The sequence below is a fragment of the Lynx rufus genome, unplaced genomic scaffold (genome assembly GCF_022079265.1).
Source record: "Lynx rufus isolate CCGP_SWC_20201006 ecotype Redwood Valley unplaced genomic scaffold, mLynRuf1.p SCAF_2, whole genome shotgun sequence".
NCBI classification, from domain to species: Eukaryota; Metazoa; Chordata; class Mammalia; order Carnivora; family Felidae; genus Lynx; species Lynx rufus.
In genome coordinates, this window is record NW_025814834.1 from 203,065,882 (window position 1) to 203,090,997 (window position 25,116).

A 25,116-nucleotide genomic window follows, 5' to 3' on the forward strand; every position below is an offset into this window, starting at 1 on the left:
GCCGAACGGCCCCAGGGCGGCCCGGGCGGGAGCTGCCGCGCCAAGCAGCGGGCGGCCGAGAGGCGCGGGCGCAGGGGCCCCGGGAGCGGCGCGCGGGGCCCTCCCGGCAGGTGGGTGCGCGCTGCGCAGCGTCCCGCGCGCAACTTCCAGGGCGCCCTGGGCCCCGAGGCCGCGCGCGGCTTCCCGGGCCCAGCGCAGGGCGCGCGGGGCCGCATGGAGCCCACGGAGAGGCAGCATCTGATGGACGCCAGGTCCGGAGCCCGGTAAGGCGAGAGCCTGGGGAGGAGCGGGGATTTGAGCGGCATCGGACGCATCTCCAGGTTTGCAGTTTCCAGTGGATGGTTTTGCGGGAGGCTTGAAACGGGACCACACAGAAGGGACGGGAGGTTGGGGGAAGCGAGGGAAGGGAAAACCGAGCGTGGGCACGAGATCATCCCTCCCTCACGGCTGAGCACAGATCCTGACCCCTCGCCCGCTAGTGTGCGGTGGCAAGCCTGGAGCCCCGCCCCTGGCCCGACACTTTGCCCCCGGGCAGCCCCACCCTGGGAGGCCCTGTGTCCCCAAGTGCGCAAGAGGAGGGTCTGCCCTTCTCCAGAGCCTGAACTGCCTTCCTTCTCCGTGCTTGATTGCACCGGCCCCGCCCCTTGGCCAGTTCCCAAGGTCTTTGCCGCCTCCAGGCGCTGAGAGAGGTGGGGGAGGAGGGAACGCCGTGGACCAAGACCCCAAGACTCCTGGACTGGTCATTTCCCCAGCACCCCACTCCAAACACGAGTTTCTGGTTACTCCTCAGAGACTGTCGAGCTTGGAGTGTCCATAACTATTCTTTTAATTGGACACATGGGAACGCCAAGGACTGGAGTCAGCCCTCCTTGCCCCCATCTCAGAGCTGAGTCTCCCCTCTCTTTTCTTCCCTGGCCAGGTCTTACACTGGATCTCTGTGGCAGGAGGGGGCCGGCTGGATCCCTCTGCCCGCACCTGGCCTGGACTTGCAGGCTATTGAGCTAGCCGCTGAGAGCAACCATTACTGTCATGCCCAGAAGGGTCCTGGCAGTCACTTTGACTCCAAGAAGGAGCAGGCCCGGCGACAGCTTTATGTGGCCTCTGCCATCTGCCTGGTGTTCATGATTGGGGAAGTCATTGGTAAGGACTTTTGTGCTAATTAAATGAAATTGGGAGCATGGGTAGTCTGGATGATCCGAGAAGCTTTTCTCCTGGATGTTCCTAGTAATATTAATACTAATAGCCCCAGGGCGCTGGCTGGCTCAGTTGGTAGAACATGCAAAGGCACAGATGGGCCGGAGCAGCCAGAGCGGCAGCTGGAGGGCCCCAGGGTAGCCCTGGCTGGAGCCTCAGGGTCTCAAGTTCAAGCCTCATGTTGGCTGTGGGGCCTACTTAATTAAAAAAAAAAAAAAAAAAAAAAAACCGAATAGCCCCATTTATTGAACGTTCATAATGCTGAGTCTTTTATATACACGTTATCTCATCCAGTCCTCACAACTTTGTACTGTCACGTGGGTGTTAATATTCTTATTTTACAGATGATGAAACTGAGGCACATTAGGGTTGAGTAATTTGCCCAAGATCATGCACAACTTGTGTGTAAGGGATGGCCTGAATGCCTAGAAGGCAAGAGCATTTACGGAGTGCCTACTGTGCTTTCCAGGGCATATTTGAACTTGATTTTCACAGTCCCCCTCTAAGTAGATCGTGTCCGTCCCATTTCACAGATAGAAGTTGAAGCTCAGAGAAAGTAAGTCCCTTGCCTATGGTTCAACAGCTAATGGGTGGAGAGGTCCCAAATCCACGGTCTTTTTCCAGAGTCCATGGTTTCCCTGCTGCACACACAGTCTGGGAAGGTGACTTCATGGGGGAGCTGATAAGGACCCCCCATGTCCCTGGTCCTGCCCTTGCAGGTGGGTATCTAGCACATAGCTTGGCAGTCATGACCGACGCAGCCCACTTGCTCACTGACTTTGCCAGCATGCTCGTCAGCCTCTTTTCTCTCTGGACGTCCTCCCGACCGGCCACCAAGACCATGAACTTCGGCTGGCAGCGAGCTGGTGAGGACCCTGGTCGGGGTTGCAAGAGGAAGCCAGTCAAGACGTGGGTTCTTTGGTGGCTGCAGTAGGGTGGGTCCCTGAGCGAGGCCAAGAAGGTGACGGGTTGGGGATATCAGTCTCGGCTTCTATCCTTTGGTAGCTCCCGGTCCAATGGGGGAGCCCTGGTTCCCTGTCCTCTTGGAACTTCTAGTCTGCAGGGAAGGAGAGCTCACCTTCCTAAGAAATGAAATGGTCAAACTTCAAGAACAAATGACCATGGCCTTAAAGCTGCACATAATTCCATGGGTCAACTCTCTGGGGAGGGAAAGGTCCTCAAAGCCTTCTGGAAGACAGAGGCTTTAAACCCCCTTTAGTTCATCTCTGGGCTGCACTGTCATTCTCCTCTTGGTGGGAGATGGCCCAGTCTCTCCTCCGAAGCCTCAGTTTGTCAGCTGAGCAATGGGTACCTATTGTAGTAAGTCAGTTTCTTTACATGTAAAACAAAAGGGGTTGACCCAGATGACTTCTTAAGGTCCTTCTAGCTCTGACATCCTCTGATGTATGAGTGGTGAGGTAAGGTACAACCATGCCGGCCATACCTTTAGCGGAGTCCCGGTGGACCCAGGCCCTGACTTTGTAGGGAGGGGGCTGGTGGATCATGGAGGGATGGGGAGGCCTCCTCAGTCTTAGGGCCCCATGCTAAGATTGGTGGTGGGGTTTGGGTTCTTTCTCAGAGATCCTGGGAGCCCTGCTGTCTGTACTATCCATCTGGGTCGTGACTGGAGTGCTGGTGTTCCTGGCAGTGCAGCGACTGATCTCTGGGGACTATGAGGTCGAGGGGGGCACCATGCTGATCACATCGGGCTGTGCTGTGGCTGTGAATATCATGTGAGTGTGACCTCGGTTCCCTATGAGTCCCCCGTCCTCGTGCTTTTCACACACACATCTGCATGCCTGCTCTCAGTGGAAGGAGGCCACGGATGGGCCACAGGACCAGAACTTCTCAGGTGGTCTGAGCTCTGGCAGCTGGGACACCTTAGTCCTGCCTTAGGCCAAGGCTGAGGCCACTGAGGGCTCTGAGTCTGGGGCTGCATCAACTCCACCACTAACCCCTCCCCCCATATGTGTGAGTGAATAAACTGGGAACCTTCATGTCTGAAATGGGGAAGGTGAGTCTAGTTCTTATAGGAGCACATTTTCCTAAGGGCCCTTAGGGGTCCAAGTCCTTTTTCAAAGCTGGTGTGCCTGAAGTTGGTCTCGGTGAGAAGCAGGGTGTGTGGAGCACGGGGGTCTTGTTTGGGCTTTCTCTCCGTTGCTCAGTGGTCTTGGGCAAGCCACTTCCCTCTCTGGGCCTCAACTTCCCCATCTGTGACATGGATGGGGGGAACTAGATGACCTCCATGGTGTCCTCCTGTTGCAAGATTTGGCATCTTTGTGCCCAGATCCGGCCTGGCACTGGAGCTGAGCCCATTCTCCTGTGGTGCTCTGGACCAAGGCAAGTGGGTTGGGCTCCTCACAAGGCAAAAGGAGCAAGCAGTCTGGGGGTGAGGATTTTTGTCCCACAGGAAGGCCCTATGGGTGGCCTCTACCTGCTAGGTCAGCGAGCCCCTCGGCTTTGTCTCTGCTTCTGTAGAATGGGGCTGACTCTTCACCAGTCTGGCCACGGGCACAGCCATGACACCAGCCAGCAACAGGAGAACCCCAGTGTCCGAGCTGCCTTTATCCATGTGGTTGGAGATTTTCTGCAGAGCTTAGGCATCTTGGTGGCAGCCTATATTTTATACTTCAAGGTCAGAGCTGGGGACAGAGGGAGGTGGGCCGGGGGGTTGGGGTGGGCAGGGGAGTGTAAGTTATCCGGGGGCTCCTGTCTACACATGGCCCTTTCCAGGTTCTAGCTCCCTCCCAGCTGTGTGGGGAGAGGGAAGGAACATTCACCCAAATGCCTTCCAAGTGTCAGTGATCTTCACAACAATCCCGAAGAGCAGGTGGTGGTGTTTCCGGCAGCTCGGAAAGGTTCAGTGACTTGGATGGTGTCACACAGCTGGGAAATTGTGGAGCCAGATTCAAACCCAGGCCTGCGTGCTGCCAATGCCTGGGCATTGTCCACCACATAGCGGCCGAGTGATGTAGTGGAAAGAGCCAGGCATTGGGGTTGAAGCCTGGCTCCACCCTTTGCTAGCCGGGTGATGTAGTCCTTTGCTCTAACTGATCTTCAATTTTTCCATCTATAAAATGAGATGTTGGGCCATTGGCATCAAGATTCCTTTTAGTTCCGTCCACATCTCAGTCCCTTAGGTAAGGAAGTGTGGGAAGGGACCGTGCCTTATCCTGAGCTGTGATCTGTCCTGTCCCTTCTTCTGGACACAGGATAAAAGGTGGAGAACTGGGAGGCAGAGCCAGGGTGACGCTTGTGCCCACCACGCAGAGAGCACCCCTCTCCCTGACTCAGCACTGGGTGGGAAGGGAGAGGGAGGCTGAGGTGTTGAGTGATGAGCCCAAGCTCCGCCTCCCCCTTTTTCTGTAGCCAGAGTACAAGTATGTAGACCCCATCTGCACCTTCCTCTTCTCCATCCTGGTCTTGGGGACGACCTTGACCATCCTGAGAGATGTGATCCTGGTGCTGATGGAAGGTAACCTGGGTGTGGGGCTCCCCTTTTGTTCTTGGCTCTCCAGCTCTAACAGGTTTGGGGGGAGAGGGCAGGGGAGTCCCAGCACATTGGCAGGGAGCCAGGGTCTAGAGCCTGGCACAGGCTGGAACACCTCCTGGGGCCCCAGGCCAGTCTTGGCATCGAGCTGAGCCCTCAGGTGTGGCTGTTCCTAGAAATGTCCCTGGGACCAGACTGTGCTTTCCTTCCCTCTAGCCCCACGGTGTCCCCTCCCTGCTGGGATGTGTCCCCCCTGCCTAATCAGGTAACTTCTAAGTGGTGTCTGTAGCACTTGGTGCTCCACAGCCTTCCTCAGGCACCTCCTCAGTCATTGACCTTCCCCGTGGCAGAGAAAGGGGCGAGGATTCTGCTTCCATTGCAGCGGAGGCACACTGACTGAGGCTGAGAAAAAAAAGTGGTGGGTGTTGGACAAGCCTACCAAATCCACTCCAGCTTAGTGCCTTCCTTTCTGAGGCCTCTGCCTCGGGAGCGGATGGCCGGGCTCTAAGGGCTTCCTTAGTGCTGACCGATGGTCTGCCCCGAGTTTCCACATTCACCAGCTTTCTTGTGCCCCAGGGTCTTGGGTCATGGGGCTCAGTCCACGTGGCCAGGGTCAGTCTGAAGTTGGATGCTGGTTTGGAGTCAGCAGGAGTTATCTGGCTACGTGTCAGAGCATTTTCTCCAAGAATGTGACTGACCCAGATACGAGTGATAATGCTGATGCCTCATGTGGGTGTAGGGGTCCCCAGTTTGCCTTGTGTCTTTCTTCCTTCCATTCCAAAAACAGTTTTCACTGGGCACCTGTTATGGGCCAGGCACTGTTCTAGGCACTGAGGACATGGTGGTAAATAAAACAGACTGTCCTGCTCTCATGGAGTTTCCATTTTAGAGGGGGGCACAGGCAGGAAGCGAACAAGATAATTGCAGACAGAGTCAAGTGTGAAGAGAAAATACAAAAGGATGATATGATGGAGATCATTTGGGAGGCGGGGCAACATCAGATCTGCTGGCCAAAGCGGTTGTCTCTGAGGAGACAACATGTGAACAGCAGAAAACAGCACTGGGGGTGGGGGTGGGGGTGGGGGAGCAGTTTCCTTCAGCCCCTGTCCCTGCCACCCTCAGGGACCCCCAAGGGTGTGGACTTCACAGCTGTACGGGATCTGCTGCTGTCCGTGGAAGGGGTGGAAGCCTTGCACAGCCTGCATATTTGGGCACTGACCGTGTCCCAGCCCGTGCTGTCTGTCCACATCGCCATCGGTGAGTGGTCAGGATACTCAGGGCAGGGTGAGCGAGAGGCTGCCGGAGGTCTGGGGCCATCCCCGAAGCAGCCAACGACCTCAGATGTTTGCTGGTGTGCCTTGAACCTGGCCCCATGCTGAGTACTTTATAGACATGATTTCATTTGATCATCACAACCCCATTTACAGATGAGGAGGCTGGGGCTGGGGCTGGGGTGGGGTGGTCAAGTCACTTGTCCGGGCTTTTACAGCTAACAGGTGGCAGAGAAAAGACTCTTAGCCTTAAATAAAGCCAGTGCTTTCCCTGCTCTTGCAGGATTGCGCCAGGTATGGGGACCGGGAGGCTGCCCGATGCAGGAGTGGCCTCTGGGGGTTTCTTGATGCCTGTATCCTGTGCTGCTGGGGGTAGGGAATGTGATAGCCTCCCGATTGCTCCTAAGGGCCCAAGAGTGAGTAAATGTTCTCTGGTCCCTCCCCTGGGGTGTCCTCTTGGCCCCCAGCTCAGAATGCAGACGCCCAGGTCGTGCTGAAGGCAGCCAGCACCTGCCTGCAGGGAAAGTTCCACTTCCACACTATGACCATCCAGATTGAAGACTACTCTGAGGACATGAAGGACTGTCAGGCGTGCCAAGGCCCCTCGGACTGACTGCCTGGCCAGGTGCCAACGGAGCCATGGCCAGGACCTGCAGGTGGGGGGGCGGAGTGTCCCCCAGGCCCAGCCAGAACGCTGCCTATCCTGGCTATGTTATAAAGCAGGTCCCTCTCCTGACCTCTGCTCTGTGTTCAGTGTGGAGGAACTGTTTCCTGCCTCCCCCATCTGACTACAGCCAGTTTAAGGATGAAGACGGCAAGTGTAAAGCTACTATGACCCAGCCCTTCCAGCTTCTGGATTGGTGCCTGGCAGGGCTGGGTTTGGGCCTAATCCTCAGCTAAAGCTTTCCTACCACCAGCCTCAGGAAAGGTGGTGAGGCACAGCGAGGAGTGACAGAGGGGAGACTGGCCTCAATGTCCCCTTGCCCACTGTCTTATTCCCCCCTTCAGTCTGTCTGGCCTTTGCCTTATGGATCTACGCAGAAGCCCCGGGACAGTCTGTCCCTCTGCCTATAACAATATGGTTTAAGGAGACCTTGGGGGTTGGGAGTTGAGAGCACCCCGCACGCTTACACATGTCCCCCCTGAGAAGGGGAAACCGGGGGGAACCTGAGGCCTGTCTGTGCCTTCGTCACTTCAGCTGTGAGCCAAATGTGTCTCTTTCCTGGAGGGAGGAGGCTTCTGACCAGGTAGGGACCTGGCTGCTTTCTTCTTTCCTTATTCCTCCAGCTCGGGCATGTGTGCCAACACAATGATGCCTTTGCCACTGGTGGGGGGGGGCAGCAGGGGCTTCAGCTTGGGTCCTGCCCTAATAGCCCCACAGCCCCTGGGCCAGCTCTGAAGCTGGCCCAGCCTACCCTGCTCAGAACTTGAGCATGGACGACAACGGATGGGAGATGGTGGCTTCCTGAGGTGTATGCAGACTCCCAAGTCAGGGGCAGCTTGTGTTTCCGAGACGAAGAGGGGAGACCTGTGCCCAGTCTCCCAGGGAAGGCAGAACACCCGGTCATATGGTGGCCCTGGGTTTTACAAGCCAGTGCCCTTGGGTCTCATCCGAGAATAAGAGACTACGAATGAACCTACATCACAGGGTTGTTGCCAGGACTGGAGCCAAAGCCTTTTAAGCCCGTGGTGTTCCTTGAAGAGCGGTTACTTTGATCATCAGGCTGGAAAAGTGTAGCATGAGGCTGACTCGCCGGGGAGCCAGGTGGGCTTCCCAGGGGCAGTACTGACTTGATCTTGACTCTGCCCGGATTCAGGACTGGAAGAGGAGGGGTTGGTCACCCGCCTTCCCCCTGTGACCCTCTTTCTTCCCCTCTGTGAAATAACCTCTTTGTGCCTTTCAAGTATGGCCATCCGGGCTTACCTGTGATCTAGGTCAGTAGGTTCTTCAGCCCCTCAAAATCCATGGGAAGTCATGTGGCTCGGAAGTGTGGTGGTGGGGGGTGGGTACTGCCGATGGCTGTGTTCTATTCTACTCCAATCTCTGGAGAAGCAAACCCCCTCTCCCTGCAGCCACTGCAGGCCCCAGGAACCTGGATCTTGACCTCTACTGGGTGTCAAATCCTTACAGCCCTCTCAAGAGAGGGTATTTGTGGTATTACACTTGTACAGATGGGAAGGAAAACCAAAGCTAGAGAGGTGGAGTCACTTGCCTGAAGGCCCATGGCCAGTGTAAAGCAGGTCTGGGGTTTCTACCTCAGTCACCCAGGCCTCCCTTTACAGCAGGAGCTGAAAGCCTGTTCTGAGCTGCATGTTGGTACAGTGTGAGCCCTTGGGCCTGGCAGTGCCCTCCGTGGGTAAGGCTGTGCCAAGCCAGTTCAGTGTCTGGGTGCTGTAGCTGTGAGTGGGGAGGGGAAAGATGCCTCTTTCCCTTGGCTGGGCCTGGCACTCAGAGCCCTCCCTGCCCTGGGAAGGCTGCCTGGGCCACAGCTGTGTGCTCCCTCACCCACCTTCAACTGTTCTTGACCCTGGGCCAGAATGCCTTCCCTCCTCAACTCCCAGCACCCCCCTCCCCCCCAATACTCTGGCAGCCCCATGCCTCCCAAGGGAGAGCCCTCTCTGCACCCCAGCTGTGACTGGTTCCAGGGAGGACCTGAATCATCGAAGGGCCAGAGGTCAAACTGGAGAATGGGGGTGGGAAGCCTTGGACAGCATGTTCTCGCTGGCCAGGGTGAGCTGATCACGAGAGTTTCCAAAGCTGTGAGGCCATCAGAGCAGGAAAACACCTGACACCCTGGACCTGGGCTGGACCCACCACCCCCACCTCTCTACAGTCGCCCCAGTCCCAGGCGAGCCCTGAGTCCCCCTCCCCCGCGCAGCTGCTGGAGGGGTATTTATAGCCCGAGCATGAGGGGGCAAGGACACGCGCTTTATTTCGGAAGTGATAAGTCCAGTTCCAGGTGGATGAACCCTGGAGAAACCAGGGTCCCTTCCCCCACTCCACTGTCACGGCCAGGGTGCTCGGGACAATCCCATCTCCCACCCAGCCCACCTAGAAATGGCTCCTTCTCAGTCCTGAGTGTGTGGGCCAAAGGAGTGGGTCTCTTTTTTCAAATTCAACCCCCCCCCCCCCCGCCTCCCCCAGTTTTCAGATCCTGGGCTGCACTGCACCAACTCTCAACGTCCCCTGACCCAAGGGGCGATAAAACTCCGGGCGCTTTCCCAGAGGGAGCGCGGTGTGGCGCTGACCTCTAGTGGTCATGGCTGGTAGTGCAGAGCCACGGCCAGGCCTGAGCTGAGGGTACCACTGCCCCCCGCCACCCTCGGGCTTGGTTGGGACGGACCTCCTGCGTTCTCAGCCCCTTTCTCCCCGGCCCCATGCTCCGCCAGGTCGGGAAGAAAGCCCCGAAACTAGCTTCTCAGCTCCTCTTTGCTCCACTGCTGGGGTGCGAAGATCGTGCCTGGCAACACAGGCATCTGCGGGTAGCTGCCTTCCTGCCGGACTGGGAACCCCGTGGGCCGGGTGGAGGGGCGGGGGCGGGGGGGGGGGGGGGAGACGGAGTTTGGTCTCACTCAACACACTGTCCATACTCCCAACTACGGCACAGGGCCAGGCACGCAGTTGATGTCTCTTTAATCTGTTCGTCAAATATTGGTGTAACGCTTGCCAAGCCAGAGAGAAGAGGACATGGCCGGGGCTCCCAGGCTAGTCCTGGGGCCTGACCGTGTACCTTGCAAAGCCGCGCGAACAGTGTGGGAAACACCCGGCTGTGAAAGCTCAGAGGATCCGGGTCAGGGATGGGGGTCAGTCAAATCCATGGAGAAGGCGAAGATCTGAAAGACAAGTAGAAGTCAGTTCCGCAGAAGCCGAGAAAGGCATTCCAGGCAAGGGGTCAGCGATGGCAGAGGCGCCGCAGCAGGGCAAGCGCCTTGCACCTGGGGCCTGCCACTCGCAGCCGGGCTGGAGGGTGGGGCGAGGCCCCGCGCCTTGGGACGCTAGGGCTGTGATTGGCCAAGAGAGGTCTGACGTGTTAGCTAACTGGCTGCCTTGATTGGGTCTCCAGTTGTTCCAAGGGAGGGAGCTGATGCACCGCCTCCCCCGCCCTGAGCAGGTGCGGCGCCCGGTGGGAGCAGGGCTGGGGTCTCCTCTGACCGCTCCTAGGGCTTCTCCAGGCTGCGATACTTCTTGCGCAGCACGGACACCGGGTCCTTGAAAAGCACTGGGTCCAGACGCAGGCGAGAGGAAACCAGGGGCATGTAGCCGAAACCCGCAGCCATCTGGTTGATGCAGTCTCGGGCTGTCGGCTGTGGCTCCGGACCCCCAGGCACCTAAAGAGGAGGAGAAATGCGTTGGAGGTCTCCTCTGTCCTTCCGAACCACGCCCCCCCCCCAAAGCCCCCGAACCCTGCAGCAAAGAGGATTTGGGTTAGACAGTGAGAGGGAATCCCTTCCCCAGCCAGTGCCCTCCCAGTGCCAACCTGTCCCCCTTGTTCCTCACCAGTGGAGGTGTGGCCTCAAGATGCTGCTTCCCATATGGCACCTTGATAGGGGGCAGCTTGGTGACTGCTGCTACCAGGAAGTTCATCAGGATGTCCACACAGGTGGGTGCTTCATCGGCCAGAGTTCTCAGAGCCTTGGGCAGGGAGTGGGTGAAGAGGGTGTGGTAATACCTGGGCAAAGGGGAATGACAGGCAGAGGCTGCAGCCAAATTCACACACCACCCCGCCCCACCGGGCCCCATTCTCCTCCCTCCTGACCTCACTCTCCCTTTGACCTCAATCCCCAAGGCTCTTGAGAACCCTCTGCCCCCCTCTCTGAGCCCTGGCCATCTCAGAGAGCTCACACCAGAAATACAAACCTCTCTCTACTGTTCTGTGCTCTGTGGTTCTGACATCTGTGCTCAGCAGATGGTGTACTCCTTGCCTTCTCCCTTACAGCTCCTTAGGGCCCCCACCCCTGGGCTCTGAAGTCTGAACTCAGCCAGAATGAGGTGGGGGATCAGCTGGTTCCAAGGCCATTAAATATGGCAGCTCCAAAGACCAGCTTCGGGAAGGCTGTGGATTAACCAGGCTGATGTTGCTCTGGGTGAGCCTTGCTTCACACAGTCCTCCTACAGGACAACCTAGGCCCACCCTGCAGACCTTAGGGGTATTCTTTACTCTGCTGAGAATTCCCTGCAGAATCTACTAGAGGTTCCAGGTTACACATACTTGGTTTAAACATGTCTAAGGAACCCCTCTAAAGGGGCCTTCTAGAATTCAGTCCCTGCCCCAAAGACAGGTGCTTCGGTCAACTTCTCGAAGGTCTGGGACAGTCCCCAACCCATCACACACACATTTATAAAGCTTCAGGATCCTTCTCTTGTCGCCACCATCACCAAACCCAAACACTGTCTATACCCTCTACTTAGGTCTACTTAAAACAACACTAGCTACCATTTGTTGACCATCTGTGTGCCAAGGCCTTCATAGGGCTTTCTTACCTGATTTTCACATCAGCCCTGTGAGGTGAAGACATTTTCCGGATAACAAAACTGAGCCTTACAAGAGGTGAGGAGACTTGCCCATCACACAACTGGGATGTGGCAGATCTGGGCCTTGACCCTGGATCTCCAGGGTCACATAGTGACTGCTATGTTCACTCCCACACCACCCTGCTTGTGGTTCAGAGAGGGGCGTCTCTGGCCCTCTGCTCCCAGGGCCAGGGCCACCATCTTTACCTGTGGTAGAAGGCAGCTGACGTGAGAACCATGGAGAACTCGTTGGCCCTCTCAGCAGTGTAGCCCCAGCCACCCTGGGCCTCATCCCAGAAGTGGTTCCACGTCAGAAAGCCCACCATCCGCTCGGGGAAGCTCTGCCATACCAGAAAAGCAAAGTCCACCTGGCGAGATAGTTAAGTGAGGTCTGAGGAGGGACTTTCCGACCGGCTGGGAACATCCAGAGATACGGAGGCAAGGCCGGCCTAGCTGGGGGGACTCAGGGGAGAGGAGATGCGAGCATAAAATTCTCCAGGAGTGTTTGGGGGTGGGGGTGGGGTGTCCCAACTGGGAGCTGGAAACAATGCTTTTTCAGTTGGGAGGCGAAAATTGTTTTCAAGAGTCTGTGGAGCACGAGGGTGATTGGCTCCCTGGGATCGTTTCAAAAGTGGGAGGGTTTACCTCTGCTCTGGTCCTCTGCTCCTCCCCCTTCCAGGAATCTGAGGGGCTTCCGGGGCCCTCAGGCTCTGTCCCCCCTATGCACCGGGCTCCTCTTGGGCCCAGCCCTCACCTCACTTGTGGTAACACTGCTGTGCCCATCGAGGCTGAGGATGGCATCCGTGCTGATGGCTCTGTGCGGGAAGAAGCGGTCACTGACCTGCAGTGGGAGGGAGGTGAGGCCACCTCAGCCGTGGGAACCGTCCCCAGGCTCCCACGGTGACTGTCTGCATATCTGCTAAGCAGGAGCCCCTGCGGACGTGCTGTAGAAGGAAGGGCAGTGCAAACAGCAAGGCTTCCTGGACTTAGGACCTGGAACTCACTCGACGTCTCTGCACTTCAACCTCTCCTTTGGTAAAATGGGGCAGTTGGTATCTAGGGGCCCTTCTGGTTTCAACACCTCAAGATTCCTCTCTTGTCACATTGCATGTTTACTTCAACCCTGCGAGGGGTAGTCAGACATCTTTCATGTGAAAGAAATGGGTCCGGAGAGATGAAGGGCCTCGCCCAGAAGCACATAGCACACAGGTGGCTCACAGCATCCGGGGTTCTTAGAAGCCACCCTCCTCTGGCCCAATTTGCTGCCACCTCTCCCCATTTCCTTAACGTCCCAGGTTTCTCTTCTAGCTCATCCAAGACAGCCGACATTACTCCCTCTGCCTCCTTTCATTACATAAAACCCCCGTTCTCTGGAAGCACAATTCAGAAGGGCCAGGGATGGAAGCGAATCATTTCTATTAGGTCTGCCGCTGAAACCCACATCAGACCATCAGCTCCAGCACGAGATGTGGCAGCATCTCTGCCACAGCACGAGAACAAAGTCTGCCTGGAGAGATACTTAAGTGAGGAGTAAGGGAGGACTTCCTCACCAGCTTCAGGCCTAACTTGAAGTCCAGATTTGGCTCAGGCCCAAATAGAGTCCTCTGTGTGTGCCCTCCCCAGTTCCCAGCATGCAGGGGCAGAATCCCTCCTTCCTGTGCCCCTCTCTGCAACTCTCCTCACCTTCCTCTGCCCATCCATGACTGTCAAGGGCACTGCTGTCTCAGGCCACCTGGATGGGGGTGGTTTCTCACTGCTCCAGAGAACCAAGATCTAGGAGGAAAGGGGGGTGTTCCTGAAGGGAGAGCAGCTGTGTTTGTGAATTTGGGCAAGAGTTTAGTTGGAGCCAAGGTCTTTCAGTGCTGCCCTGTTTTTGCCTCTGGGGTTCTGGAAGGCAGAAATTCCAGTGACGCGAAGGCAGCTACCTATAGCACTAGAACTGAAGAGAGTCAGTTGTCGGGGCACCTGGATGGCTGTCGGTTAAGCGTCTGGCTTCGGCTCAGGTCATGATCTCGCGGTTCATGAGTTTGAGCCCCACGTCGGGCTCTGTGCTGACTGGCAGCTCAGAGCCTGGAGCCTACTTCAGATTCTGTGTCTCCCTTTCTCTCTGCCCCTCCCCTGCGCATGCTCTCTTTCTCAAAACGAAATAAACATTTAAAAAAGGAGATAGAGTCAGTCGTGGTAACCCCTAGCCTGGGCCCTGACCCCATGTCCCATCCCCATCTTCTCTCAAAAGGCTTTCATTCTCTTCTGCTCCTTTATCGTTCTCAGCCCAGCTCAAATGTCGCATCTGTGGATCTGCTCTGTTGCTGGCTGAGTTAAGTGCTTCCCTCCCCTGTGAATCCTCTCAAGGCTACGTGGCTTCTCTGGAAGTGAGATTTGACAGTGTGTGCCAGGGAAGGGAATGCTGACTGAATCTGAATCCAGGGCAGAATCCTTTCCTGCTTTTTCTCTGCATCCCCAGCATCAAGCCCATGGCCAGACACTCAGAGAATGACTGATGGGTTAACACATGAATGTATGTTTACTTCTCCAGCCTCCCCAAGGGGCACCTGCTTTTTAGATGATTTTGTCAATTTCCATGAGGGAAGGAGGGAGGAAAGGAACAAGAAACTTGGGACTTAAATAGGAGGGCAGGGATGTACCTCCCCGCAAAACGTGTGGTTGTGCTTGGGGTCTAGATGGTCTTCGAGGGCCCTGACCTTGTCCCGGCCCCCCACCCTGTATCCCAAGACCCCAGTGGGCAAGGGGACAGACCTGGGCACAGTTCTGGGAGCCTGCCACCGCCTGGATGAGCTTCAGAGGGGGCTGACCTGGGGCCCCCACCCAGATCAGGGCGCTGAACCTGCCCACAGGGCGCGAGCCTGAGGGAATGAGACACGGTTGTTAGGGTAGGAGGGGACCGGACCACCTAAAGAGTGACCTGAGCTGGGGACTCCGGGAGCCAGGAGAGCTGTTGGAGAATCAGGGAAGGGCTTGGCGGGACTGTATGGTTGAGGCTGGGACAGACTTGGAAAGAGTTGGTGAAGGGACTTCAAGTTGTCCCACCCCCAGGACGTACCCCATTGTCCCACCCCCAGGGCGTACCCCGTTGTAGGTGGTAGAAGGGGAAGTCCGAGGGGCTTGTGGAAAAAGTGGGCAAGGCCAGGAGTGCACCCGGGGGGCTGTTCCACAGTAGCGAGGCGTGAGCAGATGCTCCAAAGATCCGGTCCTGAATAATCTGTGAAATGAGAGGGCTGTGCAGAGGCAGTGGCCGCGTGGCTGTGGGCGGGGTCTGGGGAAGTGCGGCCGGGGCCCTGGCGGAGCCCCGCCCCTCCCCCTCCAGGCTCCAGGGAGGGCAGCAGCTGCGTCACCAAGGGGTTCAGGTGCAGAAATCCAGAGTAGGGACACTCAGTGATGGTGTCCGGAGTTGGCGGATGACGATGTGCTTGCTCCCTCCCTTTCTTTCCTCACTCATGGCAGACATCGCTAGCAAGTTGTGACATTCTTTGTGGACCCAGAATCCCTTTTAACCCAGCACCCCAGGCAGCCACTGCCCATCACCTGGCCTGGCAAGGTGGCACGTGCTTTGAAATCTATTGACCAGAGCTGTCCTTCTACAGAGGGGGAAACTGTGGCCAAGACTGGAGAAGACACTTGTCCAAGAGCTCAGAGTCAAGTCTCAGATTCATCCTGAGGCATCTTCAAGGGGGACGTCCAAATACTGGGGCAGAAGTGTCCAGAGAGAGGGGTGCGGAGAAGGAGCAGGGGAGAGGCAGGAGCCAAGCACCATGGCCCCCAGCATGTAAGTGCCCCTCACCTCCAGAGTGGTATGCATGACCTTCTCCACTGAGGAGAAGTAGGCATCCCATAGAAACTGGGTCTGCTGACGCAGGGCAAGGACCCGCGTGAGGGGCATCTCCTGGAGGGCAGCGAGGACCTGAAGCATGGAGAGAGAAAAGGAGAAGTCACGGGGCCTTGTCTTTGACTGACTCTGGGGTGGGAACAATCCAGGTTGGAGGTCTGGGAACCAGAAGCCTTCTCCCCACGGTTTTTCAAGTGGGTTAGCTGCAGCTACCCTTGGCCAAGTCCCAGGTGACTTAGCAGTCAAGAGTTCAAGGGTCACACAGAGCTGGGCCTAAATGCCACTTAGTAACTGTGTGGCTGCAGACAAACTACTTAACCTCTCTGAGTCTTTGTCCTCATCTGTAAAGAGGGGATGGTAATGGTACCTGCCTCATAGGGTAATTGTGAGGATTAAATGAGATAATACACAGTAAGTGCTTAGCAGATAGTAGAGACTAAGCGACTGGTAGCTATTATTATTAACTGCCATACCGCTCTCACTTCTCAGGGGATTCAAGGCTTATGCATACGTTTTTCAGAGCCAGGCAGGTTAGTTTCATCAGCTGGAAAAGTCACTGTGCATTTTGTTTTCCCCACCCCAGCCTCCATGGAGGCACCCAGATTTGGGATTTTCTGTGGCTTTCCTTTAAGTTAGTCCAGTCATGGACCAGTGGAGCTGGGCCCATGGAGATCATCTGATCTAACCTATCCCATTGTACAGATGGGGGAACTGAGGCTGGAAAAGGCTCACAACTTGCTCGTAGTACCCTCAGGAGTTCTGATCCTCTGGGAGCCCCAGAGGCTTGGGGTTTGGGGCAAAATCATCAATATGCACATAAGAGGATAGGAATGAGGACTGAGATCAGTCTGGGGGCCAGTCCCCATCCTGTAGGCAGGGCCCTGAGCTACCTGAAATGGGAGCCTCTCATCAGCTACAATGGCCGCCTTGGTCCAGTCGATGACCTCGGAGAAGGGCAGCTCCCACCGAGGGCTGAGAAGCACAGGGATGCAGCCAGCCTGGGGGAAACAGGAGTCACTGGGGAGCCCAGTCCTATATCCTAACACATTCCCCCTCCCTTGGTTCCAAATTAGCAGCTGATTTGGTTGGGGGCAAGGGGCAAAGAAGAGAGAAAAGTGGGTTATTCTACAGAGGGTGTGGTGAGTGTGGCTGTAGGCACGCCTGAGTCCCAGAGTAAAGGAATGGGCTGCTCCCTGCCCCTTCCCGTTGGCCTGAGTCCAGAAGTACCCTGCCAGCTCCGGAGTGTGGGGGACAGGGACAGGGGATGCCTAAGTTGGGGTTGTACCTGCAGGGCTTGAAGGAAGTGCAAGGCATCAGGACGGTGGCCGGGGATGAGGCAGAAGGTGGCATTGGGTAGTGTTCCCCCAGCGTGGGTCCTGAGGAGGTACAGGAAGGGGTCCCACACATATGAGGCCTGAGACAGGGGCCCCTCACCCCACCTGGCTCCCTGGATGGTTCCCCAACCCCCCACACGAACACTCGCAAATTCAGAACATGCAAGCCCATCATCCGTGCTTCATACATTAACCCTCATGCACACACACAGCCACACACTGAACACTAACACACACCAAGCTTCACACTTGCCCCTCACTCGTGGTTGGGCTAGGAGGCAGGAGCCCTGGGTTCTAGTTCTGCCTCTACCCTTGGAGATCTTACACATCTCCCCTTCTCTTCTCTGGATCTCGGCTTCCTCATTTGCAAAATGGGAGGTAGTGGGACCAGCTGTTTCCAAGGCCTGGTCTGACTTGGACAGGCACACGTTTGCCAGCCCACTGCTCTGCCACACGCAGATTCTGGGGCAGCCCTCACCTGATTGGCCCCCTTGCCCAGCCTTCCCCCCAGCCCGAGAGCCCAGGCCCATGAAAGGCTCCTCTGTCAGGAGGTGGGCTGGGCCCCCAGCCTGGAACCGCACAGGAAGCTGCTGCCCAGAGGCCCCCTTGCCCAGAGGACAGGCCTCCTCTGTTCCTCCCACCTTCTCCCCCCACCCCCTGGGCCACACTCAGGCTGTGTGTATTTGTGGGGGGATGGGCAGGAGCCATCTCCCTGCAACTGCCCACCCAGGGAAGCAGTGCTCATGACCTAGCTACTGGGAGGTGCAGGGAGGGCCTGGAGGGGCAGAACTCCTGGGCTCACACGCCTGCTCAGAATGGGACTGATGAATATGGCCCCGAGGGTCCCAGACCCTCCTCAGCTACAGCCTATCTGGTCTGAGTCTGAACCTTCAAGAAGCAGTCTTTGGAGTGCTTAGCCTCTGGACTAACCCCCACTGAACAGATGGGGAGACTGAATCTCAGAGAGACCCAAGGACTAGCTGAGGGTCTCAGAAAGGGTTGGAGCAGAGCTGGAACTAGAATCAAGTATGCTAACTCCTGCCCCTGGGTTATCTGAACTACCCCACTGCTGCTGCTTAGGGGGTCTCCCAGGGGTTCTGCCTCCTGCCTTCTGTCTCCACTGCTCAGGTGGCCACCAGGCTTCTTCTGGGAGAAGCCACACATTAAACAACAGGACATTCTCCACCTCATTGGTGCCACAGCACCAGCCAGCCACAGCCCTCCTCCCCTCCCCAGTAAAGCCCTTGGGGGCTGAAAACCCGTAAGTTTACGGCTTCAGAGAACCCAGAGACAAAGAGCTTTCTGAATAAACTGTACCCTCAGTCCTCACAAACCTCCACTGTCCTCTCCTCTGTGTCTCTGTATGTCCTTCTCCTGAGGGAGTGCCTGGGACACCCCTCTCTGCCTTATAACCCAAGGAATTCTTCCTACTCGATCTTAAATGTCTAAGCTCAAACTTCGCCTCCTCTGGGAAGCCCTCCTTGATCTTTCCAGAGATGGCTCCCTCCTCTCTGCCCCCACGGCTTCTGTGTGCACCACAGTGGTAATGAGCCATGCCAGCTTTTACTGAGCATGTACTTTGTTCAGGCACTACATGCTTTACACATATTAACTCACTTCCTTCTCACGGCAACTCCCTCAGAGATGGGAAGTACATGCTGTTAGTGCCCTGTTTGCAGATGAGGAAACCGAGGCCTAGAGAGGTCACATAGCTCTGAAGTAGAGGAGACACCAAGGTAGCTGGCACAGCATCTCTCTGCTTAACAATGTGTGTCATAACCAGTGACTTATCTGTCTCTCCCATAAGACCGAACAACTTAAGGACAGGGGCCGTGCCTTCCTCACCTTAGCATCCCCAGGGCCTAGCAGAGCACCTGGCAGAGAATGGACAGGTAATGGGTGCTAAATGAATGAACGTTCAGTGTGCAATAAAGGATAGACGCAGGACCAGGGACCAAATGTCCAAAAGGTCATTTTCAGCACAAGTTGTAGTAATGGATCTGGCAGAGTAGTGAGTGGGTGACCTTGAGAGATGGTGAGATCCCCATTGGTAGAGGTAAACAAGCAGATCTGGATCAGCACCTGAATGGGTGTGTGAGTGTGTTATGGAGGGGGCTTCATGGTAACTGCCAAGGAAGTCTTAGGGTCCTGTGACCATATAAGGTACTTGCCCCAGACTCAGGGTCTCAGTGCCCAAGATGGAGTCAGTGTGGCTCCACCACGGCCCCATGGCTCCACTGGGCTCTATTGAGGCCTGGCTATAGCCAGGGCCACGTTGTGACCTCCATGTGTCCTAGGCGCTTTGGCCTTTGGGGCCCCTCTGCTATTAAAAAAAAAGGGGGGGGTGGCTCAGTCAGTTAAACATCTGACTTCAGCTCAGGTCATGATCTATATCTGTATCTCTCTCTATATAAATTACATTTGATCATTGTTGGTATAAAAATGAAAATACCAGAGTACCTGGCTGGTTCAGTTGGTGGAACATGTGACTCTTGATATTGGGGTTGTATGTTCAAGCCCATGTCAGGTGTAGAGATTATTTAAAAATAAATCTTAAAAAAGAACTGGCACCTGGGTGGCTCAGTCAGTTAAACGTCTGACTCTTTTTTTAAAAAAAAATTTGCGTTTATTTTTGAGGGAAAGAGAGAGCAACAGAGCATGAGGGGGGGAGGGGCAGAGAGGGAGGGAGACACAGAATCCGAAGCAGGCTCCAGGCTCTGAGCTGTCCCCACAGAGCCTGATGGGGGGGCTCAAAGTCATGAACTGTGAGATCATGACCTGAGCCGAAGTCAGATGCTCAATCTAATGAGTCACCCAGGCACCCCTAAGCGTCTGACTCTTGATTTCAGCTGAAGTCATGATCTCACAATCATGAGATTGAACCCTGCAGTGTGTTCTACGCTGGGCGTGGAACCTGCTTAATTAAGATTCTCTCTCTCGGGGCGCCTGGGTGGCTCAGTCGGTTAAGCGTCCGACTTCAGCTCAGGTCACGATCTCGCGGTCCGTGAGTTCGAGCCCCGCGTCAGGCTCTGGGCTGATGGCTCAGAGCCTGGAGCCTGCTTCCGATTCTGTGTCTCCCTCTCTCTCTGCCCCTCCCCCGTTCATGCTCTGTCTCTGTCTCAAAAATAAATAAACGTTAAAAAAAAAAAAAGATTCTCTCTCTCCCCCCTCTGCTCCTCCCCTGCTTGTTGGTGCGTGCATGCCCACACACACGCTCTCTCTCTCTCAAAAACAATTAAAAAAAGAAATATTAATATTATATATTAAAACATTTTATTCTGTTTAAATTATTTTTTTTTCTTTTTTCTTTTAGAGAGGGAGGGAGCATGAGCAGGGGAGATGAGCAGAGAGAGAGAATCTTAAATAGGCGCCACGCTCAGCACAGAGCCTGACACAGGGCTTGATCCCATGACCCTGGGATCATGACGTGAGTTGTTGTTTTTTTTTAATTTTTAAAAAATGTTTATTTATTTTTGAAAGAGATAGACACAGTGCAAGTAGGGGAGGGGCAGAGAGAGAGGGAGACCCAGAATCCAAAGCAGGTTCCAGGCTCTGAGCTGGCAGCACAGAGCCCATCGTGGGGCTCGAACTCACAACCTGGGAGATCACGACCTGAGCTGAAGTTGGACGCTTAACCGACTGAGCCACCTGAGTTGAAATCAAGAGTCAGACGCTCAACTGACTGAGCCACCCATGCACCCCAAAACATTTTCTTCTATTTAAAAGTTCATTTTTTCCTTCTGATTTTCAAAGAAATGAAAATGTTTTCACGGGTCCCTAAAAGTGTCATGGGCCCTAGGCACCGCGCCTCCTATATCCAAGGAGAAAGGCCAGGGGACTTGAAAACATGAATTGAATTTATGTTAAAAAAAAAAAAAAATGGGGGAGAGCACATATACGTGTTGTTTGTGCACACACAGAGTACCTCAGAAAAGACACAAGAGAAGCTAGAAACGGTGTTTGGCTCCAGGAAGGAAAACTGGGTGGCCAGAGACAGGGGTGGGAGGGAGTTTTGCTGTATGCCCTTTTGTGCCTTTGGAATTTGGTACCATGTGAATGAATTCCCTATTCATAAAAATAAATAAGTAACAATTTAAATGGGTGGAGGCTTATTCCAAAGGAACAGAAGACTGTTCAGCGAAGGTGGAAAAATGTGGGCTTTGTGGCCAGAAGTGCAGTGTTTAACCCCAGACTCCACCGCTGCCGCTGCCCCTCTAGCCGTCCCATCAGAAACCTGAGGGAGGCCGTGGTGAATCGAGGAGCTGGTCACCAAAGAGCCTCGGCTGGCTCCCTCCCCCTCTCGGAGCCTCAGTTTCCTTTTCCCTGAAATGGGAATAATAATACCTCCCTTGAAGGGTACTTGAGTGTGCACGACTTGTGCAAAGTGGCTGGCGCAGCACCTGGCCCAGAGCAAGCTCTCCCCACGTGTTGGCTTCCGCCCCTCCCCCGCCCAGTGAATATGGGACAGTGGCCGTGGGATGGTGGCAGAGACTATGAATTGCCTCTTTCTCTGGCCAGTACTTGTTTATTCAGGCCACCCTCCGAGGGCTGCCCCGTGGCTGGTGGCCTCCCTCTCTCATTCCGTCCCTATACTGTCTGGCTGGTTCAGGCAGCTGCGCGGCACCTCAGGGAAACTGAGGCTCCAGCTACTCTGGAGGTTATAAGTCCCGTCCCCTGCAGGTGGGCTGAGGCCAAAGAGAGAACTTCTGGAAGTTCAGAGGGCAGTCAGAGGCTGCCAGCCATCACACCTTGGGAACGCGCTCATCAACAATGCTACTTAGAGGGTGGCCCCCACTGATTAGGAAGCCTTGACCAGTTCTGGCCAATTTTGGATCAATCGGTAAACATTCAGCGAGCCAACGGTTCACCTACTGAATGCAGCTCCTTTACTGTCGGTTTCTCAACACAGCTCAGACTGAAAGAGCTTTCAGATTCACCAGTCAGCAACTGCATACAGCAGTAACTAAAGTCAGCTACAACTTCCTCTACTCAAGAATAGCTAAGTGCCTAATCAGAAAGTGAGGCAGGGCCCTGGCGAGCAAGAGAAACTTGTTCATGGAAGGTAAGCTCTGTCTGAGCTCTGAGTTTGAGGTGCCTGGAGGGGGGGGGGATCCCCAACTTTTCAGGTCACTGCTGAGGATGCCTGCTAGGGGTGGGTCCAGGCAGAAGGGCAATTCCATTCCTACTGGTGGCTGTGGGGCTCCCTGGAGGTCATGTGCCTTCAGGAGGGAGAGTGATTGCATTCCCATGAGACCCCCTGAGACGCAGAGGGGAAAATGGAGCTTGGCCACGTGAAGAATTCCTAGGAGGGAGGTAGAGCCGAAAATAGCCCATGTTGTTCTAGCAGAGAACAGGGAGATACCTGAGGGAGGGAGCGACAGAAGGACACCAGACTGACAGGTTCCAAATCGGGTCTGCCCCAGAGATGGAGAAGGAACCCTCTGCCCCAGGGGCCCCGGACAACCTCCAAAGGGCTCTGGTTCCTGCCTGCTCAACCAGCCTTTTGGACACCGCTGGGCTCCTGGGGGTGCAGGAGGGGTAGGGTGCTTAGGGGTTAACTGCCCCATCACCTGAAGCGTGTCACCCCAACTAGCCCAGGGAGAGAGCAGTTTCTGAACAACTCTCCACGTCCCATAGGCCACAATGCCCCTTATACGTCTCCAGGTGGCAAGTTCTTCTGGAGGTCTGACCCCATTCATATTTGTCGTAACCCAAAGCTGTTTCCTTGAGAGGCTAATCCCCCAAGTTAGACACAGGAGCAACTTCCATCTGTGACCAGCTCTTAATCTCCACGGCTCTGAGGCATTTGATGGGTTGATCATAAACTCTTGGTTAAAACTCCGAATTCTAATGCTTCAGGCTCTGGAAATAAGCAACTCTGGATATAAACACTGGCTGTGCTCTTGTTGTCTGGATGGCCTCAGACAAGTTACTTAACCTCTCTGAGCTTAGCATCTGGTACACAAACAAATGACAGCAGTTAGCATTATTTTATTGTAACTATTATTTCTAACTTGGGACAGAGTGACCACTATAGATGTGTATGTTAAAATATTAGGGAAGGAGGAACCAGAGTAAGAGAAAAAGAGTAAGTAGGAGTGAGGCATGTTTTTGTTTTTAAAGACTCCCCCAAGGGAGACTCCAGAATCCACTTCGGACACCCCTTACGGCAAAGCACCCTCTGGGTGGTGTTTTCTCTCTGTCTAACCTGATCCCCTCCTGTTACAGCTGAGGCCAGTCCGGTTCTCCCATCCCATCTCAATCCTGCCCTCCACCCTGCCCTCTGAGCTCATTCCCACTGCAGACCCTTCCCACCCAGCCCCCAAGGGTAAAGGTCCACTTACTGCTCGGGTCCACGGTCCTGCTCACAGCGCCCATCCCAGGGACAGGCAGAGGGGTCAGTGCCTGCTGTGCGCCACCCGCCCCTCTCCTCTGCCAGGGCTAGCAGGGGCACCCCGGGGTGGGGGCTGTGCTGTCGCAGCTGGCCAGGTGCCCCACCTCGCAATGGGTGAGCTTCAGGGAGAAGCGGGAGGGCCACGTCAAAGCCAGGCCGGAAGGTGTCCACTGTGGGGCTGGCCTTGGCCACCATCGCCCGTCCCAGCTGGAAGGTCTGGGAGCAGGGGGCTGGGTGGAGATCGAGGACCAGATGGTTCCTTCCCCCATTCCATTGCTGGGGCACTGGGCTGCACTCTCCAGCTGGGACTTCCAGGCTGAGGAAGAGGAGGAGGCAGGCCTCCTCAGGGCTGGCCGTGTGGTAGCGGGAGCTCTCAATGGAAGCCAGGATCTTGCGGTGAGCGGCAGAGATGGGTCCAGCCACCGGGTGCACAAATACCTTGAGACCACCAGTCCTGCACTTCGAGGCGTCAAAGCAAGCCCCCCAGTCACAGCCGCCACCACGGGGTGCTTGAGGAGGTTGAGGGGCATCTTCTGGGAGTTCGCCAGGCTGGGAGAAACTCGGCAGGAGCTCTGTATCCAGCCAGCGGGGCCAGCCTTGGGGGGCACTTGCCCAAGGTCTGGCAGGCACTGCCAGGCGGAGAAGGGGGAAGACTCTCAGGAGGACGAGGAGCCAAGAGGCCGAGAGTGCCAGCCAGAGGGACTTGCCTCTCCACGACTGCATGTGGCCACCCGCAGCCAGGGCTGGGGGAAAGCAGGAGCAGGGGCTTGTGGGTGGAGCTGGAATCAGCCTTCTAGTTCAGCGTCTTCATTGTTGTAGATGGGAAGACTGAGGCCCATGGAGAGCAGGCTGCCTGTGTGAGGTCAAACAGCAGGTCACCAGCCAGGCACAAGGAGCCCAGGTAGGACCCGGCTTTCTGGCCTTGCCTTCCTACAGTCAGGAATCTGCTTCGTTGGCCTTCGGACGGCCAAGCCAGCCTTTGCCCTCTCAGCAGGGCCCCCTGCCCCTGGGCACTGCTCAGCTGATGCAACCCTGACCGCACTGCAAGGCCGTGTCCTTCTGTCCTCCTGGCTGCACGCCCTGACCTTGGCCTCAAAGGAGAGGCGGGCAGTCTGCCAGGCCATGGGGGACCCGTGGGGGCTCTCACAGGAGGTGGCTTGGCCAGCATGCAAGGCTGGCCTCCCCAATCCTCCCCTTGCCCAAGTGGCCCCTGAGTAGCCCTGGCCGCCCCTGTGCCCACTGGCGGGCACTTCTGGGCTGTGGGCCTAGTGGCTGGAGCTAAAATTAGACCCTGCGCCCCATGTGGGCTATCAGGGTCAACTGAGGTCAAGGCCGACTGAAGCAGTGCCCTCCGCCTGGGGGGCCGGGAGTGCTCTGGGTCCTAGTCTTCTCCCACCCTGCCGCTGTCCCCCCCAGCTCAGGGAGCTCGACTCCTCCTCCCCCACCCCTAGCAGCCGGTCCTGCACCCTCTGGCTTGGAGCTATCTTGGTGCAGAGGCCAGGGACCCTGCCCCACGCCCCTGTCCCGTGGCCCCCCCGCAGCCCTGCCGGTGTCTTTTCCCGGTCCCTCTCAGGGTTGCATCTGGCCCCGACTAGATCTCTTTCCCAGCCTGGCTCCTCCCCTGCCAGCCTGGATTCGCTCCTGCCTGGGAGGCAGGGTCTCGGCTTAACCCCTTCCAAACCGGTTTCCTCAATGGCCAATAATCCTCAGCAGCAGGACCCACACCTCACAGTTTGCCTCAGGCTGTCACAGCCTGAGTCTCTGAATTCACACATCCCCCCTCCAAGGAAGAGGTCGAAGAGGTTGTCATTCTTTACAGGTGAAGAAAAGTGAAGCTCAGAGAGGAGAGTGGTATCTTCCTAAACTAAGAGGTGGCAGAGCAGGGATTTGAACCCTGAACTCCTGACCCTACTCCTTAGAGCTTCCCCCTGGCCACCCCAGCTGGGGGTATGTTTGCAGGAAGTCTATAAATCAGCTGATGAGAAAGTCAACAGATGAGAAAAGTGAAGCAGGAAGGGGTGGGGGGAGGCAGGGGGAGGATGGGAGGGGTGGGTGTTGTTGGGTAAGATGCTCTCAA

General features: G+C 56.0%; 2 protein-coding genes across 3 annotated transcripts; one reads left to right on the top strand and one right to left on the bottom strand.

Annotated features, from left to right (window-relative positions):
• Window positions 1–213: 213 nt before the first annotated feature.
• SLC30A2 (solute carrier family 30 member 2) lies at window positions 214–6,568 on the top strand. Of its 2 annotated transcripts, XM_047082230.1 has the most exons (8): window positions 214–263; window positions 920–1,140; window positions 1,914–2,060; window positions 2,774–2,927; window positions 3,673–3,829; window positions 4,564–4,669; window positions 5,807–5,941; window positions 6,423–6,568. In XM_047082230.1, the coding sequence occupies exons 1-8, from the start codon at window positions 214–216 to the stop codon at window positions 6,566–6,568; spliced, it is 1,116 nt and encodes a 371-aa protein (XP_046938186.1). The 2 variants fall into 2 exon arrangements, with proteins under 2 accessions (XP_046938186.1, XP_046938187.1); XM_047082231.1 differs by lacking the exon at window positions 1,914–2,060.
• Window positions 6,569–10,113: 3,545 nt separating this feature from the next.
• Window positions 10,114–23,762, bottom strand: EXTL1 (exostosin like glycosyltransferase 1). The gene is made up of 11 exons (XM_047082549.1): window positions 22,990–23,762; window positions 16,597–16,687; window positions 16,202–16,309; window positions 15,267–15,386; window positions 14,555–14,687; window positions 14,225–14,331; window positions 13,151–13,240; window positions 12,222–12,308; window positions 11,675–11,835; window positions 10,454–10,625; window positions 10,114–10,284 (listed from the first exon to the last, which is right to left on the bottom strand). The coding sequence occupies exons 1-11, from the start codon at window positions 23,760–23,762 to the stop codon at window positions 10,114–10,116; spliced, it is 2,013 nt and encodes a 670-aa protein (XP_046938505.1).
• Window positions 23,763–25,116: the final 1,354 nt, after the last annotated feature.